Here is a 21,681-nt window from a genome sequence, read left to right on the forward strand (position 1 = left end):
GTGGTACTGAACCCACATACAACAGCAGAACATGGTCCTCTGTATTACTTATAGATTCCATGCTCTTCCTGTTGTTACCAATCCATGAAAACAGTGGGGCTATGGTTATCTAAAGTATCTATTTTCCATGCTCCCATGCTGTAACTGAACCACAAAAACACCAGAACATGGTTATTGTAATACTATTGATATTACCATGCTCTTCCTCGTTGATACCAAAACTATGACAAAACAGTTAGGGCATGGTACCGGTTGTACTCATATATATCGAAAGACAACAACAAGGCAGAACATATGCATCTATATATATGATATAACACCATTTGCTCGTCCTGTTGATACAAACAATGATACAGTTAGGGCATGGTTATCTATAGTGGCTAATATTTACGTCCATCCAGCAGTTGTTAGCGGAACCACAACATACAGCCAGAACATGGGCCATCTGTTAAAACTGATATATACCTTGCTGTCTGTTGTTACTAAAACCATTACAAACCAGTTAGGGCTGGGTTATCTATGGTACTCATATTTCCCGTGATCCAGCAGTTGTTATCGAACACAACAGGGCAGCCAGAAACATGGTCATTCTGGTATACTGATATATACATGCTCTTCCTGTGTTATGAATCATATAATCTGTTGGGGCATGGTTATCTAATAGTTACTCATATTTACCATGTCCCATGTTGTCACTGAACCAGAACAACAGCCAGAAAACATGGTCATCTGTAATACTGATATATACCATGCTCTCCTGTTGTTACTAAAACCCTGACAAACAGTTGGGTCATGATTATCTATAGTACTATTTTACCAAGCTTCCAAAATTGTTCCTGAAGCAAACAACGCATAAACTATGGTTATTTGTAATCGTGATATATACCATGCTCTTCTTGATTGTTACCAAACCATGACAACGTTGGGTCATGGTTTTCTGTAGTACCTCATATTTACCTTGTCTCCACGGTTTGTTACTGAACACCACAAACAAACAGCCAGAAACATGGTCTCTGTATGCTGATATATGACCCCCCATGCCCTTCCTGTTGTTACCACAGCACGACAACAGTTGGGCATGGTTATTTACTCAGTACTCTTATTTACCATGTCCCTCTGTTGTGACTGAACCACAACAACAAGCCAGAACATCGTCATCTGTTAATACTTATTTATACCATGCTCTTCCTGGTGTTACCAAAACCAGATAACTGTTGGGACATTGTTATCTAATACTCAAATTTACATGTCCCACTGCTGTTACTGAACCACAAAAACAACCAGTACATGGTTATCTGTAATTCGGATATAAACCATACAGCTCTTCCGTTGATACCAAACTATGACAACAGTTGGCCATGGTTATCTGTAGTACTCTATATATGAAAGGACAACAACAGCCAGAAAATAGGCTCTGTAAAACTGATATAAACCTTGTTCTTCCTGTTGTTACCAACCATGATATACAGGTTAGGGCATGGTTATCTATAGTACGCATATTTACGTCATCCATCAGTTTGTTATCGAACACACAACAGCAGAACATGGCCCATCTGTAAAACTGAATATATACCACGCTAGTCCTGTTGTTACCAACAATAACAACTGTTAGGGATGGTTATCTAATGATACTCTATTTCCGTGAATCCTGCAGTTGTTATCGAACCATCAACAGCAGCAAGGTAAACATGCTCATCTGTAATACTGATATATACCATGCTCTTCCTGTTGTACTTAAACCATGAACAGTTGGGTCATGGTTATCTATAGTATATATGTACCCATGCTCCATTGGTTTTTACTGAACCACAACAAACCCCCCAGCCAGATATGGTCATCTGTAATCTGATTTATACCATGCTCTTTCCTGTTGTTACCAAACCATGACAACAGTTGGGGGCATGGTTATCTATAGTCTTCATATTTACCATGCTTCCACTATTGTTCCTGGCCATAGCAACGGCCAGAACATGGTTATTCGTAATATGCTATATAACTGATATTCTTGTTGTTACCAAACCATGACAACAGTTGGAGTATGGTTATTACAAGTACTCATATTTATCATGATCCCCTGTTGTTACTGAAACATCAACAACAGGCCTGAACATCGTCATCTGTAATACTTATATATACCTTGCTCTTCCTGTTGTTACCAAAATCATGATAACTGGTAGGGCATGATTATCTATAAAAAAATAGTACTCATATTTACCGTCTCAAGCGTGGTTAATCGATTCACACAACCAGCAGAACAATGGCCATCTGTTAACGATATATTTACCCGCTCGTTTTGTGTTTCCAAAACCATAACAACAGTTAGGGAATGGTTATTATTGTACTAATATTTACCGTTGATCAGCAGTTGTTTTCGAACCAAACAGCAGCCAGAAAAAACAAGGTCATCTGTAATACGATATTACCATGCTCGTTTGTTGTTTTCTGAACATTATAACTGTTGGTGCATGGTTATCTAAAGTACTCATATTTACCGTGCTCCACTGTTGTTACTAACCACAAAAACAGCCAGGGATCATGGTTCTCTGTAATACTGATATATACAGCTCTTTCCTGTTGTTACCAAACCATGATAACTTTTGGGGCATGTTACTAAAGTACTCATATTCCCATGATCCCACTGCTGTTACTGAACAAATTAAACAAATCAGAACATGGTTATCTGTAATACATGATATGACCATGCTCTTACTGTTGATACCAAACCCTGTCCAACAGTTAGGCATGGTGATCTGTAGTACTGATATTATATCGAAAGACAACAACACCAGAAACCATATGCATATGTAATACTTAATTTAAAACCATGTAGTCTGTTGTTACTAACCATGATAACAGTTCGAGGGGGTTGTAACTGACCACGACAACCAGCCTGAACATGGTTATATGTAATACTGATATATTTTCCGTGCTCTTTCTGTTGGTATCAAACCAAGTCAATCTGTTGGGACCTGGTTATCTATAGTAATCATTCTTACTTGTTTTAACTATCGCCTATCGCTATCACACCTCAACTTACTGTAGTGCATGAATACTGTATATACCCATGCTTTCCTGTTAACAAACCATGAAAACAGTTGGGGTTTGTTATCTATAGTCCTTGTATTTTACCATGCTCCGTTGTTGTCTGATAAATGATTATCTGTAATACTGATATATACCGTTTTATTTCTGTTGACATCAAACCATGACAACAGTTGGGACATTGTTTATTAATAGTCTCATACTTAACCGTGCTTTAACTATATGCGCTATTCAAACTTTCACTATAGTTGGGGCATGACTTACTGATATCAACCATGCTCTTCCTGTTGATACAAACCAACAGTTGGGGCATGATTATCATATGTACTCATATTTACCATGTTCCCGCTGTTGTTACGGAACATCAAAACAGGCCAGAAACATGGTTATTGTGATACTGATTATCTATAGAACTTCATATATACCGTGCTTCCGCTGTTGCTACTGAACCTACAAGGCCAGAATTAGCAGTTATCTATAATTCTGATATACACAATGCTCGTCCTGTTGATACCAAACCAAGACTTCAGTTTGGGCATGGTTATTATAGTACTCATATTTTATACCCATGCTTCCCGCTGTTTTTACTCAACCATAACAACATCCAGAACATGGTTACCTGTAATACTGGTTTATACCTTTCTTGTTGATACCATACCTTGGACAAACAACCTGGGCATGGTTTCGTGTTTTCTACAATACTCATATTTTACCGTGCTCAAAGCCGTTATACTGGACACAACAACCGCAGAACTGGTTATCTGTTATATGATATATACGTGCTCTTTCTGTTGATACTTAAACCATGACAAACAGTTGGGGATGGTTATCGATAGTACTCTACTTACCGTGCTTACACTGTCGCTATCAAACCATCACTACAGCGGCCCCGCATGAATAACTATAGTACTGATATATACCAGCTACTGCTACCCAGTTAAATAGGCTTCAGCTTTTGTAATCGACTAATATAACCAGTTGGTACCTTGTTAACTACAGTGATGAAGGTTAAATGCAACCTCTAGCTGTTGTTATCAAACCACGACTAGAGTCGGTGCTAGTTTATTATATTACTCATGTATACCATGTTTCGTCTGTTGCTGTGTGCCTATGTACAACTGTTGTATCCATGGTTAAATCTAGTTACCCAGATATATACCATGCTCCAATGGTATTTACCGAAACCGCGACACCAAGTCGACCATGGTTATCTATAGTACCCATTATCATGTTACAGTTGTTGCTACTGAACCATACTTCCAGTTTGATGCATGGATGATTATAGCACTAATAAAATACCATGATCCAGCTGTCGGGAACAAAAGATATAGGTAAGGGTAGATTTTCTCAGAAGCACAGGGGCATCAAAACACAACCCCAGAGCTACGCATTTGAATAGTCGTTCCCCAACAAAAATAACGCTGTAATGAAAAATATGTCAGAGGTTCAAACCAACTCAACTGTCTTGCATTAGTTATCCAAAATACCCCTATATATTATAGCACCACCTGGGCATGGAACCTATAATATTGATTTATACCATGTTTCAGCTATTGTTATGCGATTCATAAATCAGTAAGTATGGAAACTGGATATAAAGTCTTTTGGTATATTACCATTCTCCAGCTGGGTTTAGGGACAACAGTCAGAAACATGGATATATATTTATAAACCATGCTCCAGTCGCAAAAGCAACAATTGGCACGGTATTAACTATAGTTCATGTACTGTTATGTTGCAAACTCTAGCTGTTGTAGCTAACCACGGCATAAAGTCAATGTATGGGTATCTAAGATCCTCAGATATACCTATGCTCCAGCTGGTTATTACGTGCATAATATACTAATGATCCATCCATGTAGAGTTGGTGTTCATTAAGTGGGCTATGCTTTTGCTAGCGACCGATCGCAATATTTGGGGACAGTGGTTAACTTCACTGCATGTACAGATATATGCTGTTGTATCAAAACCAGGAGCGAGATTGGTGCATGGTTATTTATATTACCTCAAGTATACCATGTTCCAGCTGTTGCTACTGGAAGCATTACATCTGTTAGGTCATTGTTAACTATAGTACTCAAAATACCGCGCTTCCCCGCTGTGCTACCAATCACGACACTGGCGAAAACATGGTTAACAAGTTGGGGCATGGTTATTCTATAGTAATCATATATACCGTGCTCAATCTGCTTGCACCGAACCCATCCACTACAGTTTGCTTCTGAGCATTACACTGTTAGGGTCATGGTTAACTTTAGTACTGATCTATATAAACTTCCAGCTGTTGTCACTAAAACAATGACAACAGTTATGGCATGGTAATAGCTATAGTACTCATATTTACAGTGCTCAATCTATTGCTACCGAATCCATTACTACGTTTGGTTATGGTTAACTATAATATGATAAATACTATAGCTCTGCCTGTTGTTTATCACCATGAACAGTTTGGGCCATGGTTATAATAGTACTTATATTTACGTCCTCAATGCGGTGTTGTTACTGAAATCAGTACAGTTGGGCATGTATAACTTTAGTAAATGGGTATTTACCCAGCTCCGCTGGTTAACAGAAAAACAACAATGGTTGGAGCATGGTGAACATAGTAATGATATTTACCATGCCCCAAGCTGTTGTTATCTAAACAAGGGACAACAGTCGGAGCATAGCTATCTAAAATACTCTTATTATAACAGTTCAGCTACATGTTATTTTGAAGTACAAAAAAAAATGCGGAGAGTGTTATCTTAGTACTCACAGCTACCATTTGTCCGCGTAGCTATCGAAAACATGACAAACAGTTAGGGCATGGTTATCTATAATACTGTACAAACATGAAGTATCAACAGGGAAAAGCCATGTTCCAGAAAAACGCAAGCCTCCAATCCATACTTGTCTGCACTTAAGTTACATGTTTCTTTTAGTTGTGATAACAGTCGTGAATGTTTACATAGGTGTAAGGACTATATACAGAGCATGCTATATAGCTGTTTTATTTCAATGCATATTGTCGTAAAAAAGACTTATTCACATACTTCATGACTTTGGGCGGCTTGGGTCTGAAAATTAGTGTTGAACTCTATCAATAATTCTTTCCTTCTATACACACTGTCCGAAGTGTCTTGTCGATTTGTTTCCGAAAATGAGGAGAAGTTAAATTATTCAAAAGTCGTCCAATTGGCATTTTTGCTGCCTCAACAGACACAAATGAACGTAATATGAGTCATTTTCATAGTGAATCCTCATCACATTCCAGTGATGGACGGATTACACCAAACGGAAGTGACTACTCAGTGTTACATGTGAAGTATCATAAATGTAGTTCCATGTATGGATGAAATCTGGTATAATGAGTGGCATAAGGAGGTGACAGTTAAATTTTTGGCTTATGTTATTGCTTATATTTATTGAGAATAGATCTAGACCATTTTCATTGTAAATTTTTTGGAATAAGTTTTATTCTTTGCGAAAAATGTCTACCTACGCGTAACTGCTAAACGGCTGTTTTCATGGGGGCATTTTTAGAGGGTGATGTTTCTCAGAACAGATTATTTTTCTTATATTCAACATAACATGTCAATATTTTTCTATTTTTGATAAGAAGACATGATATACCATATATGGTTTTCATATCATTGAAATGCTCTAAAGTGCTGAAAATGAGGTCTGAATGTTTTGTTATTAATATGAAATAAATAAGGAATTGAATTGGTAGAATGTAACCTGATGTTAATTGAAAACAGAAAATAGGCTAGTTATCTAAAAATAGATTTTTATTTGGGATGGCTATTTTTAGATGGCTATTTTTACATGATATTTGCACATGCGCATAACAATACCATGCGCGGCCTGTTGTCGTTATCCCTCTCCGGTTCAGTCATACGAATGAAGTATCTCGTTATCCGCACAAGGATTGCAGAGAGGCGACTACTTATACTAAATGAGTGTAAAGGAAATTGGACACTTAAATAAACATAACACGCAACGGAAACTGTATTTAGAATAAACTTTAAGTGGACTTAGTGAATTCTGGATGTAAAATCTCGACGTAAGTTGTATACTTCTTGTGTTGTTTTTTTTTTCAATAAAAAAATCAGCACTTATGTTTACACTAATTTTAAACGAAACATTGCAGTCTTTAGATGTATGATTTTTTTTCACTCTAAAATACGTTAGTGCTTTTTATTAAACAGCATTGGGGGACTGTATATAAAGCTTCTCCGGTATAAAGCCACTCCTACCCCTGGAGATTAATGCGTACCGTGCATTCGCATAAAGTCCTTTTTATTTGGTTTCTGCAACAAAGAGCTCTACGTAACGTTACTTGGAGGAACTCCATGGTAGCGGTACTCGGAGGAGCTCCACGTTACGTTACTCGGAGGAGATCTACTTAGCGTTACTCGGAATAACTCTACGGTAGCGTCACTCGCAGGAACTCCACGGTAGCGTTACTTTGAGGAGCTCCATGGTAGCGTTACACGGAGGAGGTCATACTAGGTCACTAGGTCAAATAAAAGAAAATGCTTGTTTACACCCAAAACGCCACATTTGTGGGCCAATCCTAATGGAAATTGGTCAGAATGTTTGTCTCAATGAAATCACAAGGTCAAACATGTTTACATTGTCATAGTGTGTTACTCAGATGAGCAAAATAGGGCAATCATGGCCCTCTTGTTTATGTAAATATCAGAAATTCAATACACATTGTTTAAGTTGAATTCAACATGGCTGCTGCATTGTTTTGTTCAGATGTTTCAGAAGCGAATGAATTTTCAAATCCGTAAAATATAAATTTATTTGTTTGTTGTTTTTTTTCATCAGAAATCAGTTTTTACAAACTAAGGGCATATGTTATTTAAAGCATTTAATATGACTTTTATGATATCAATCTTATCAGGCTCGGCACAAATGGGCGGAAGGGGTAAGGTTCCAGCCTAAATCGACATTGAACTGATAACACTGATATCAAAATACAGTTGCCTGTTATTATATACCCCCACAAACGAAGTTTGGGGTGGGGTAATAGGAGTGAGCTTGTCGATGGGTCGGTCTGTCGGACCTGTGGTTTTCATGGTATCCTAACAATAACTCATGAAAGGCTTGAAAGATTTAAATAGATTTTTGTACACAGGTGTAGTATCTTAAAATACAGGTCAAGTTTCACTTTGCCTATAAAAAATCCATTTCTGACGTAGTTATGGACCCTTTCCAACTAAAAATTTGCAAAACTCATGGTTTCCGGACAATAACTTATGAAAGGCTTGACAGATTTAAATAAATTTTGGAACACAGTTGTAACATCATAAAATACAGGTCAAGTTCGTGTTTGCCTACAAACCACCATTTTTTGACGTAGTTATGGCACCTGTCCAATTTGCCAAACTCATGGTTTCCGCACTCATAAAACGGTTGACAGATTTAACTAATGTTTGATACACAGGTGTATCATCATCAAATATAGAACAAGTTCGACTTTGACATTGCATTGGCTACAAACCACACATTTTTCACCACGGCCACGACTAATTGTATGCTTGTCTAGGCACTTTCTTTTAAACTAATGACCGGATTTTGATGAAATCTCTCCATGGTCACGACTAATTTTTTGTGCTTGTCTAGGCGCATTTTTTTTTAAACTAAGTGCCGGATTTCTGTAAATTGCATAAATTGGTATTTATTTTGTCTAAAAACGTCAAAAAGCATTATATGTTTGAAATATAAGTCTATTAAATTTAGCAATAATCGATAATTTCCAACCTTAAATATTGTGTATGCTATTAAAACTGTATAATAAATTAAATCTTGATCACAATCATCACAGTAAAACAACAATATGCCATCACCATCATCACCCTGACAATTGTTGCCATCATTTATTTACACGTTCTGGACTATATCATTATCATCAATGTCATCTTTATGTTTATTGGCAAATAAATCTTGATCAGGAGGCCTCCGTGGCCAAGTGGTTAAAGTCGTTGACTTAGAATCACTTGCCCATAACCGATGTGGGTTCGACCCTCGCTTTGGGCGTAGAATTTTTCATGTGAGAAAGTCATCCCCTGGTGAAATAATGCCTTGAGGGGCACCAGGGGTCTTTCTCCACCATCACAAGTAAGAAAGTTTCCAGTCGTCATATGACCTATAATTGTGTCGGTCTGACGTTAAAACCAATAAAACGAACATAGATCACCATGTCCGGTATGAGCTTAATGAAAATGACTCCATGACGTCAAAATGAAAATCGAAACCATATCTACATCAATTTCAACGTTGAAAAGAATAATCTGAGGTCATTTTTCAATCGGTTGAAACGTAGCATGAGAAAAGCTTCTTCTCTGACACGATAATAGCTGAAGCTAAAATATTTGATCTGTAGCATCATCTAGTATCAAACAAAACATACACATGGGGTTGAAATTGAAGCTAAACAATACCAAAACACTAGTTAAACTTAAGTCTAGTAAAACCAGTAGAGCGTCAGATTTAGAGTTATTATCGGGATCACGAATCCATTCATTTTTAGCTCCATTATTCGGAGAATAGGGGGGCTATACTACTCGCCTCGGCGTCGGCGTCGACGTGACCCTTCTTGGCTAAAGTTTTTCGGCAACCTTTGTTTTTCTGTCATATCTTTGTTACTATTGCTTATATCTTACTGTAACTTCACATAAACATTGTCCAGTATACAAACAATATATGTATAGGGGCTGATCCCATTACACCCAAGGCCAAGGTCACCAAGGTGTTATACTTAGGTTATTTTTAAGGTTGAAGTTTTTCGGCAACCTTTGTTTTTCTGTCATATCTTTGTTAATATTGCTTATATCTTACTGTACCTTCACATAAACATTGTCCAGTATGCAAACAAAGTATGTATAGGGGCTGAGCCCATTATACCAAAGGTCAAGGTCACCAAGGTGTTATACTTAGGTTATTTTTAAGGTTGAAGTTTTTCGGCAACCTTTGTTTTTCTGTCATATCTTTGTTACTATTGCTTATATCTTACTGTAACTTCACATACACAATGTCCAGTATGCAAACAAATTATGTACAGGGACTGGGTCCATTTTATCCAAGGTCAAGGTCACCAAGGTCTTATACTTAGGTTATTTTTAAGGTTAAAGTTTTTCGGCAACCTTTGTTTTTCTGTCATAACTTTGTTACTTTTGCTTATATCTTACTGTGAGTTCTCATAAACATTGTCCAGCATACAAACATAGTATATGCAGGGGCTGGGCCCATTATACCCAAGGTCAAGGTCACAAAGGAGTTATACTTGGAATTACTTTCATGTTAAATTTTTTCGAAAGCTTTATTAATAGACATATCTTTGGTACTTTAAAAGATAATGACTTGAAATTAAAACTATTTCTTTATAATTATCATCTGCATGTGTGGTTACATACCCCATAACTCTAATTGTATTTTTGACAGAATTATGCCCCTTTTGTACTTAAACTTTTTTGCAATTTTCGCTTTCTGGATATTACTTTAATGCAATATAAGATAAAGACTTGAAACTTAAAATCTGTATCTTGAAACCCTTGAAGACATTTTTATAAAACTTGGGTCAAATGATCACTTCATCAAGAGGACTCATGAGTCAGCCATGCCGGCTCAAGGCCAAAGTCACAACTCAGGCTTAAATGTTTGAGCCTTCAATTTCATGTCCGCTCTGTATCTCCTAAACCCCTTGAAGGATTTTCAAGAAACTTAACTGTTTTGATACCTGTCTTCCGGCCTGTTTCGTCGGGCCCTTGCGGTGTTTCTCTTCTTGCTCTGTCTTCTGCAAAGGCATTGAGTATATACGTTTTTGGTTCTTAAGGTTTGCTTTTTGTGTGTTTATACAGGAGGATTTTTATGTTTTGCGTGCCATGCCTTTTTGTTTCCATTACGTGTGTTGGAGAGTCACCTGGCGGGGATTACTTTTATTTACACTGCCTCGTGTCTTTGGAACATGGTAGGGGTAAGAGTGAGGTTGGGTGCGCACCATAAACCGGTTTAAGCTCCCCAGTGGTGTTTTTGCCACTGACCGTTCCAAGGCGGTGCCCCACTGTGTTCCAATATTTGTTCGTTTTGTCCTCGTGTGTTTGCTTTGTATGCGAGTGCGTGTGCGTGTGTGCGTGTGTGTGTGTGTGTTTGTAGTGTGGACGTCTGCGTGCTGTGGGTTTCGTTTTGGGGAGGCTGCGTTTTTTGAACATGGCATTCCCTGTTTGATATTTTCTTTGTTTTTTTTAAACTCAAAATATATCTTTACCATCATCATCTGCATTTGTTGTAACAATCCTAATAACTCTAATTTGTGTATTTGATGGAATTGTGCCCCTTGGTGTATCTTCCTTCTATAGTAGAGGTCCCTTATTCAGACATATATTCATTTTACTGTCAAATCCCCGAATAGTGGAGCGCGCTGTCTTACGGACAGCTCTTGTTACTATAATAATACGCTTAAACCGGTGCTAGGGGTGTGAATGAAAAGACTCAATAAAACCGACCCTGCTTTTATTCCGCTTGGTTGCGTTCTGTACTCCCAGAGGATCGTTTTGATATAAATGTTATAGAAATAAGAAATTATCTGGTCTTAAAAACTACTAACTTCTTTAAATGCATACAATGTATATAGAATCTCTGGATTTTGAACATATCTAAGGCAACTTAAAAATAATTTACAACAAGTACCTTTCAGACTAACTTGTCGTCAAACCGTTTTTGCAATAATTTGATAACAACGCTCTTTATTATAGTTGTTTCATCGTAAATTTCTTGAGGCCAATTTTTTTTGGCGAAAATGAGATTTTTATATTTTAGAGTGACCAGTTGTATATGTTCTTCAATGATAAAATCTAGAAATAGGGATTGTACTGAATCTCATAAAGGCCATGCATGACAGATGTTTCCTTAAGATTACGTCAAAGGTTAAAAGTATATCCTGACTTAAGTGTTTCTGTATTCTAGTTGGTATTCACACTACTTGTACACAATGGTTTCTACGGAAATGGGACACTTAACTCGAGTTAACATGTAATTCAAAGCAGGAAATCCAAAGTGCTTACAATACAGTGTAATGACTACTGATGCGCAGTTCGGAGATTTATATGCAATTTGAATAACATTTCGGTATTGTTGTATTTTATTATATTATATATTGTATTATATTTTGGACGCAATTTGTAACACAGATTGGTAACTGCAACAAGTGGTTACAAAACTGCATACCCTAGCAAACATTTTGCTATATAAAACATATTGTGGCATTCTGTAGACCAGATACTCCTTAAAAATACTACATAATTTTATGCTCTCCATGTTGCAGTAAAAATGATTTACTTAGTATATGAAAAAAAAATTGAAAAACCTAAAAACTTTGAAACAGAAATTTAAAAAGATAAATCTCTATTTACAAACTTATAATAATACGACCAGTTATAGAAATTTAATCACCCTGTGAAAATATGTGAAAAACTAAACACTAAGTCAAGAAAGAAGTGGAAGAATTATTTCGAAAAAACAACACAGCTTTATTTTAAACGACTTTAGAAAAAGGTCATTCTTTATAGCTATGTTTTTCTTCCTCAATTTTTTCAACTGTCTCGAAATTGTATAGGTTAGTATGCTTTCTAAATCTATTTAAAAAAAAAATCATTTTTTATGTTTTTGAAGAATAAAATTTTACAAAGTGTGTTAATCTTAATACTAGACATATGTTTGACCTTACATTATTACTATTTTAGGTATTACTTGCGACCTTATGAAACACAATATATTAGGAAAGTCAGTTGATTGACATTTATAATGGCGTCATCACTACCAGTAATTCAGGATAAGGAGTTCGTTAACTGGCTTAAAGGCGCTCTTGCTCTGCTTTTTGCAAAACAAGGATTGGACGACTTTGTCAGTGACGAAATGACACAATTTCAAAAGGACATGTTGGCATCAATATTCCAAAAGAAAGCTTTGCCTGCTGGAACCGTCTGTAACTCGTGTACTACTGAAAATATTCTAGCCTGTCCAACACAAAACTTCTGCTCGAAAAGTCGATGTAAATTACATGATACAGGTCAAGCAGATAAACGGCCTAACCAACCATGTCCAAATGGACTATGCCAGGATATCCGGGACTGTATTCGACGTGAACACAGATATAATGGACCTTCCTGGAAGAACACGAATGCAAGGAGATGGAGTAATGATGCCTTTGAAATCGCAAAATGCTACATGCCTCCGGATGGTTATTCAGGTGTAACCAGTCTTGCAGATACTGATTTCAATGGTACTTTGGCTGTTATCATCAACAACAAGCGTTTTCAAAACAAAATGTCAGCCCAACTTAGTCAGCCGAACAATGTGTGCACTAAGGTAATGGTAACTTTAAGAGTTCAGGATTATTGAATCCTCATGAGACGTAATGAATTGTACTTTTAGGTTATATCGATCAGAATTTGTAAAACCGTCCTAAAAATATTTATTCATATCTTGAAATATACAATGTATTATTTGGGTATAACTATATGCTATGAACATGCGATGAGTACAATTACTTAATTCAAATTTCTTCCTAGACAAATGTTGGCCAAACAGAAATTTTTGGGTTTGAATATAAGTACATATAGAAAGATGCATTGGGTCCATTAAAGCTAAACATACTAATATTCAAGTTTTCAAATAGTTTAATGCTGCGATGGAAATATGAACATTTCCACTTATTTGAGTAGTATTTTAAAAAAATCAAGTCCTTTATAGCAATCAGAAGTCACCTCTGATATCTTATCATCGCTTGAAATAAATGATCGTCGCAGGTGATCAATTTTTTAAATATTTACGTTCGCCCTATTCTTTTCCATTAAAAATTATGACGTTCATTTCGTATGAACAGCAAAAGAAATGGCATGAAAGTTACGTCAACGCTGCTTAGTGGTAACGGACCGATGTTTTGACGATGTCCGCGTAAAGTCAAAGAGAACGTTCCTTAGATGACGTCGCAGTTGTTCCTGTCTGCTGAACAGAATTTCGTGAAGCTGATTTTAATGTTAAATGGAACAAAATGTGTGCAATTAAAATATAATCGTGTTTACAAATGGTTGAGAAATAAAATGTAAAGATAAGAAATAAAGCATTTTTTTCGGTATTCATGCGAAATGAACGACAGAATATGATCGGCAAATTAAACTAACGATTCATGGATTTGCCGATCCTAGCCTGTCGTTCATTTCGAATGAAAACCGGAAAAAATATTTCATTTCTTAAATAAATGTGCCGCTTTTTCTTTTATTATTATTTGCAAATAGAAAATAACCTTGGGTGATATTCACACAATTGCTTTCGATTTGCTCAGTTTCATTATCCTTAGCCCAGGGCCATTCGGTGTTATTTACATATACCATGTTTATATATATGACTGTTTTTACAATTCAGGCACGGGAGGCAGGTCGTAATATACGACATTCAGCAGATTTGAATATCTCTGAGAGAAAATTGATGCAATACGTCGATATCTTAATTGACCTTTTGTCTGATGCAAAATACTTGGCCACTGATCAAAATGCAAAGGATGCAGTGGAAAAACTAAAACAGGTAAAAAAGAAAAAAATTGATGATTTATATTCGGTTAATTTTTATATTGTACATTATTTTAGAGCAAACATTTTAAAATACCACCGGTATTTGAATTGATTAAGTTTCTTATTGGGCAACTGAACATGTGCCGATTTCAAACAGATACTGACCAATAAAGAATAACCTCAGGTACATTTCATAATAAAATGTGACTGAGTAAAATATGCTTCTTTCCAAAAATGTGCATTTTAATGTTCATCGTGCCTTTTTAGATGATTTTATAACGACTAAGTTGTTCATTTCAGTTAAAATCAAACACGTTAACTATAACTACAGCAGACATTACGACAGTGTTAGACAACGCAATCAAAGTTAGGCAACTTGATGCGTTGCAGTCAATTGAAAAGAAAACGCAGTCCTCCATTCAGCTCTTGCAGGGTGTTAAAGCCTTAATTGCTGACGTAAAAACCTTAACTGTGACAAGTTTGGATCAGATCATTGCAGAGAAACAATCTTCTATTGCTGAAATCAAGAGAGAAGCAGAAAAGCAGAAAGAAGAAATAGCAAAAGCAGGTACAAAAAGAAAAGAAAGAATTGAAAAAGGTAACATCTGCGTCTCTTATTACGGGTAGATATATCTTACTAATATGTATACATTTTCTAGAGATGGTACCTAAAAATTCAAATTGCATCTGATATTACTTTCTGTTGAATAAATACCTAGTGCCTCAATTATATTATGGTTTAACTTTCATACTTCATTTTTCATGCTGAAAGGCAATATATGTAATCCGAAAAAATTAGTCCTAATTGGAAAAATGAAGCCAGTGACAGATAACTCTTCTAGGACTATCAAGGTATTTGAACGAAGTATGCATAGATTCGGATGCGTTTTTTTCAAGATCTATGAATGAATTTTCAAACAAAAAATTTGAGCATTGTATTTCATTTTCTAACGAAATTATTCAAAGACAATTTATTTTATTTATTACTGCCGATAATTTACAGGTATGGTGAGATCATAGGAAAGAAAACATTATTCGTGAGAAAATAATATAAATAGACTATATGAAATTTACGTCATCGAATCCCTCAACATTTTACAAAATTCGTTTGCTAAGAAAAATCAAGGCCTACAAATTTATGGGTTAAGAACAGAGCGAGATAAAAATGTATATTCTATCTGATGGTCACACCAAAACCATACCAAAAAACTGTGCCGAAAGAAGTTATTTCACTTTTTATGATAAGCACCTCGTGTTTACAAATGTACCTAATTTGCATATTGACCGTGGCTTGCGGAATAACATTTACCTTGCGGAATCTACCGTTATAGAAACTTCTGTTAATGTAATGTAGACGTTCTTTAGTATAAACAAAATGGTTGTGTTAGTTAAAAAGAAAGGACAACCACCTTTGTTTAGCTAATCCACCAAAACAACGAAACCTATGTCGCTGTCAAAAGTTGCTATGTTAAAATATTGCACGGTGCTATGTTAAAATATTGCTGACGTGAGATAAGCGATATGCACCTCAGTTTTGCACTTGATTTGTTGTTGTTCTCGTTGAATACATAGCCTTAGGTACCATCTCTACATTTTCCTCAGGTAGAGAAAATACCAAGACTGCAAAAGTTACATTCTAGAAACTATTTTGATGCTAACTCATTTTAAGAAATAAATATGCACCAAACACAATTATTCATCACCTGGTCTACCAAAATGTTCTACTTACTATTCACTCATTTGGATTTCATAAGAATAAAAGAGGAACTAAAGTATGTACATAAAGGTAAAATATTCGCGTACTTCGCTTCGAAAGAAAAAGTACTGTTGCAGTAGGAGAGTTGTATTTGATAACAAATATGCCACAATATAATTATCATAAAATGAGAGCATATGTTTACGTGTACATTCATTAATAAAATCAACACAATTACTATGGATGAATGCATTTTGCAGAAATAAAATATATCATGAGCCATTGTCTGCATAATAAATTTCGATATTTTTTTTCAATTTCTACAGGTGAGTGTATAGTTTTGTTGGTCAGATGTTCTTTCTTTTCTTGTTTATTCTTGTAGTTAGAGAAATAGTGAGTATCATTCTTGGATTTTGGTAGTGATGAATATGTTTTTGTGCAATTATTTTTATTTCTAAACATGTGTTAGCATCAAAATAGCTTCTAAAGCATATCTTTGTAAGAATTGGATGTTCTAATTCAAATTGTTTAAATGTCAAATTTAGAGCTCACATTAAAGTTTGAGTCAGTTCTGAGATGATTTTCAAATAGGTTGATTTAATCTCGAAACAGCTCGGGGATCAAAATTAAAAATTTAGTTATTTGTTACAAATAGTTTTTAATTTAAATCATAATGCATAAATTTATATACTGCCTTAATGTCATTGTCACCCTTGAATAATTGCAGTGTCTTAAGGATATAAGCAGCAGATATACAAGTACAAAAGTCATGTGTCCTTCTAAATGTTCATGTGCATGTGCGTGTGTTTGTGCGTCCCATATTCCACCGTTGTTCAGCAATCTTTTCTATTAAATAGCGAAGGCCGCCACCGATTTTAACAACATGCAGTGCCAGTGCTGACCTGTTCCCCGCAACTAACTGATACTTTTCCAACTTGAAAAGATGTGATTCATTATTGCCTTTAAACAGAATGACCTCGGTCAAATCCGCGTGGAAAACAATCGCCTGATCCGTATATCGAACTCGAACACGAGACCGCCGATCAATAATCTTTTGTACTACCCACTGTACTATCCAGCCGTGAATAGTGTCAGATTTTGATTGTCATATTTTATGTAAAATATGGAACACAAACTTTATCATCATAATATGTAACATATTGTGATAGTTCCAAATTTCTCACTTCGGTTTAAAAATCGTTTCAGATTTTGACTACATGTTAAATATGTATAGCTTGTAAATTTAAACTCTCTGAAATTTGAATTCTTCGTTCTTGTTGTTGTGCTGTTTAACGACTGTTTCCCTTTGTGTATTTAAAGGACACGTTTTCTCAAATTGTCATTATAATCTGTATGACTATTAATGTACTTCATGTACTTACTAATGTCATTCATACATTTTTGTTTCGAGTAAATAACCCATATCGGGTATGCATTAATTCACAAGAAGGAAATTCAATTATTTGAACAGAAACGCTGTATTTCATTGTGCAGTGCCACTATCCCTTTTCTCATGTCAGTAAAAAACGTACAAAAGCTAAACATGTAATACGATTATGTAAATAGATAAAAACGATATTGAACAAAATCATGATTCTAGAATTTTGGCATTGCAGATATAAAAGAGGACCTAATCGAGTTCTACCGAAAATATTACTCTACAATTCCTGTTGCCCCACTCGTAGAAGAACACGATGTTCCACTGACCGATTTTTATGTGCAGCCACCACTTAGTTCCATTGACGTACGCAGAATGTTCGGACAGTTTCAGGAACTTCCTAAAAGGACTCCAATACATTCATACCGTGACGTGTTTCTCCGTGAAGATGGTGAATTGTACAAAGAGGTTTACGTCACAGCAAATCCTGGAGTTGGAAAAACATCTTTTGCGAAGAAAATATGCATGACCTGGTGCGAAGCTCATAGATCCACTGGCATGTTAGAGCGGACATTCAAATCAGAAGATATAGATATGATGAAAACCTTTGAGTTTTTATTCATGGTTTCCTTGCGCGATGTTAGCACTTCTGTGTGCAGTCTAGATGGTATGATTGAACGAAACCTTCTCAAATATCTAGCAAGGTGCTCTCGGTATTCAAGAGTTGAATTAGAGGATATTTTAAATGAGAGGACATGTTTAGTTCTTCTAGATGGTCTTGATGAATGGACCCACCCTACTATAAGCTGTGACAGAGGTTGTCGAGATGTCCATGCAACACCCCACAAGCCAGCTCGAAAATTATGCACAGTGCTTACGACAACACGGCCTTGGAAATTTGACGCTGTAAGACTGGGTACCACTCAAATTGACAGACACATAGAAATAAATGAGCTGGACAGGGCTTCATCAGAAGAGATTATAAGTAGTGCGGTTAAAGTCCTGAACAGTAGAAGAGTACAGGGCGAATCAAAGACCGCTAAAGAGTTCGAAAGTACAACGTCAGCTCTGAAGCTCGATAATTTGCGCTATATCCCCTACATACTGCTGCAAATGATTTGCCTGTGGTTTGACGGAAAGTCAATAGGAAAAACGACATGCGAAATATATACTAATATCATAAAACTTACGCTAACTCGGGGTTTAATAAAGTTAGGAAAGGAAGCTTCAGCACCAAGAGGACCAAGCACATCATTAAACATTCCACCATGCCCACATTTGAGTGAAATTTGTAAATCACATTACGACGTATTAATCGCTCTTGCTAAACTGGCATTTGAAAAACTGTTCAATTCGAAATTGGAAAGTAATCTTGTATTTGACAGGTCTGAAGTTCTTTGCATTATATCAGAGGACATTCTCCAATTTTGTTTAGAAATAGGATTTTTATCACAAACTAAAGACTATGGATCAGTCTCAGAGAGACGCAGCACTCTTTCATTTCAACACAAATCTATCCAAGAGTATTTCGCAGCCCTTTATATACAGTCGCACTACGACAATCAAGACGTTCAAAAAAGTATTCGCAGAGAATGTAACACACTGCCGGCTATACTGAAAATGTCAAATGTGTTTATATTTCTCGGCGGACTAAATTCTATTGCATGTGGTCATATTTTTCAAATATTTATGGAGAATTTGTCTGCTGATGAGAAAATAGAGTATTTCAGGAATTACTATATATCTGGCCGAACGTTTTTACCAAGATTGCTTGAATGCTGGGAAATTCTGAAATCCTGGCAGTGCATGCTGACAGATTCTGCGCAAGAAATCATTAACAATAATGGAGAAAGCAATACTCCTTTATATATCGAAGATATAATCATAGATAGCACAATTACACTAGACACGTGCATTATACTTAAAACCCTAACAGGGAACAATAAGGACAAGATTAAATCAATCAGTATATCAGAATGTCGGTCTACAGAGGAGTTTACAGAAAAACTTGAAACACTCAAGCTGCAAGGTATGCATTCGTTACACAGATTAGTCATCGAGGCTGTTCCTAAAGAACAAGATCTTTATCGTTTACTTTCTGGATCTGAAGACACAATAACATGTTTGATTCTCGTCTACCTAGTGTTTAGAGACAATCTGTACTACAGACATATCACAGAAATGTCTGCTGAAACAGTACGCATTATGTTACGCATGGAAAATTTACAAACAATAAATCTGGAACATATCCGTATGAAGCATGTTGATATCAAACATTTATTTCAATACCTGATGACCAGACAAACAATGACATATATCAAATTTAGAAATATAATATGTATAGATCACGATGATCAGTGTGAAGGTTTCTGCCTCGATCTGTCCCGTCACCAGAATATTAAGGAATTTGTTTTAGATGACGTACCCGTGTCTATGCTGCATGTTGACTCTTCCTCACTTGAGATCTGTGGTGTAGGAAACTTACGACCAGATGTTCAGTCATCGTTAGTCCAGTGTCTACCTGAAGCAGAAATCTAAGCTTATTGACTTTCCATTGTTTTAAACCCGAACAGTTTGATATTATTATAGATACTCTGCCAAAGTTGCCAAGGCTTGAAAGTGTTGCTATTCAGTTGACTGATATCGGTGATACAGCACTCACACTGCCACCTCAAATGACAAATTTAGAGTTTGTTTACTTCTATAGGGTAACTATGACGAGTACTTCACTGAGGTGTCTCATTGACAGTGTTGCCGTTCTGCCACAACACGTCAAGGTTGAGCTGAGCCGGTGCACCGTAAAAACAGAAAAAGACTATAGGCGAGTGAAGAAAGAAATAAGATTATCTCCAAAGTACCAAGTGGAGGTTGATGAATTGAACGAAAGCGGTGTTAATAAGTTTTTGTTTTTCAAACTGAAAGACATGACATAGTATTATCACATTATGTTATATTAACTTTTTCCCACCTTTTCCCTAACATCTTTTTCCTTGATTTCTCAGTAAATATAAAACAATACAATTAAAAGAATACGTCATTACAATGAACACCACGGGTACTAAAGGGTAGTATAAGAATCAATTTAAACGTTTAGGTTTTGTCATGCCTTAAATCGATTGTTTAATTTCAGTTGCGAGATTTTTAGATGAATTATTGTAATAAAACTTTAAGGATGTCTAAGCTAGCATTAAAGCAACACTTCCATACAAAAATTAAAATTTCGGGGCCATACTTCTACACAGGAAAAAGTCCATTTCAAGCATGAAGAATATGTCCTACTATCATTCATAGAGGCGATGATGTATAGCTTTTAACTAGATCTTGCAAAATCTAGGCTGGTCTTTTTTACTTTTGGGGTTGAACTAATTCCAACGTGAATGTTTTGGTGTGGAATGAGTAATAAGTAAAGAAATAAAACATAATAAAATGTCCTCGAAGATATCATGGCCCATTGTTGAGATATTGCATCTAGTATTCTGAGGTAGATCTAACGTCTAATCTGTAATGTGGTCGCTACTGTGCGTATGCTGTATTATTTTATTAGTGGTATACTATGGCATAAATATTTGCTTTGAATATCAGAAAAAGTATTTTATGATTTAAGTACTGATAGGCTATGTTAAGTACTTTACCATCTTTGTCAAAAATGCGTTGGTGTTAAAATTCAGAACATGTGTCAAAATTAAGAACATTATAGAATTTCTTATCAAATTTATACATACATATTTTTAAAACACACTCGCACGTATGAGTTAAAAGAGATTGATCAGCAAACATGTGTTCTAAAAGTAAAAACAAGGAAAAGAATATTCATGGGGGATTTATTCACAAGTTACTGCGTGGGTGGGGATTCCCAAATTAGAGAATATAAAGAAACACCAGAAATTTTAATTTTTTGTTTTTATATACAAAAACACCAAAAGGGGGAGTATTCATAAAACATCTTAAAGTAAAGTTTTGACTTAAATTTTAAATTTTATTTAATTTGTGGTGTTTTCAGCTTA

The 21,681-nt window shown here is 35.8% G+C and overlaps 1 protein-coding gene across 3 annotated transcripts; it reads left to right on the top strand.

Moving 5' to 3' along the window:
- The first annotated feature begins 6,926 nt into the window (after positions 1-6,926).
- LOC123526359 (uncharacterized) lies at positions 6,927-21,108 on the top strand. 3 transcript variants are annotated; one of them, XM_053522927.1, is made up of 5 exons: positions 12,013-12,162; positions 12,777-13,401; positions 14,458-14,616; positions 14,904-15,201; positions 17,916-21,108. In XM_053522927.1, the coding sequence occupies exons 2-5, from the start codon at positions 12,838-12,840 to the stop codon at positions 20,213-20,215; spliced, it is 3,321 nt and encodes a 1,106-aa protein (XP_053378902.1). In that variant the 5' UTR covers positions 12,013-12,162; positions 12,777-12,837; the 3' UTR covers positions 20,216-21,108. The 3 variants fall into 3 exon arrangements, with proteins under 3 accessions (XP_053378904.1, XP_053378902.1, XP_053378903.1); XM_053522928.1 differs by having other exon boundaries at positions 14,904-15,171; XM_053522929.1 differs by lacking the exons at positions 12,013-12,162; positions 12,777-13,401 and adding an exon at positions 6,927-7,090.
- The last annotated feature ends 573 nt before the right edge of the window (positions 21,109-21,681 follow it).

This window comes from Mercenaria mercenaria, chromosome 14 (genome assembly GCF_021730395.1).
Source record: "Mercenaria mercenaria strain notata chromosome 14, MADL_Memer_1, whole genome shotgun sequence".
NCBI lineage: Eukaryota > Metazoa > Mollusca > Bivalvia > Venerida > Veneridae > Mercenaria > Mercenaria mercenaria.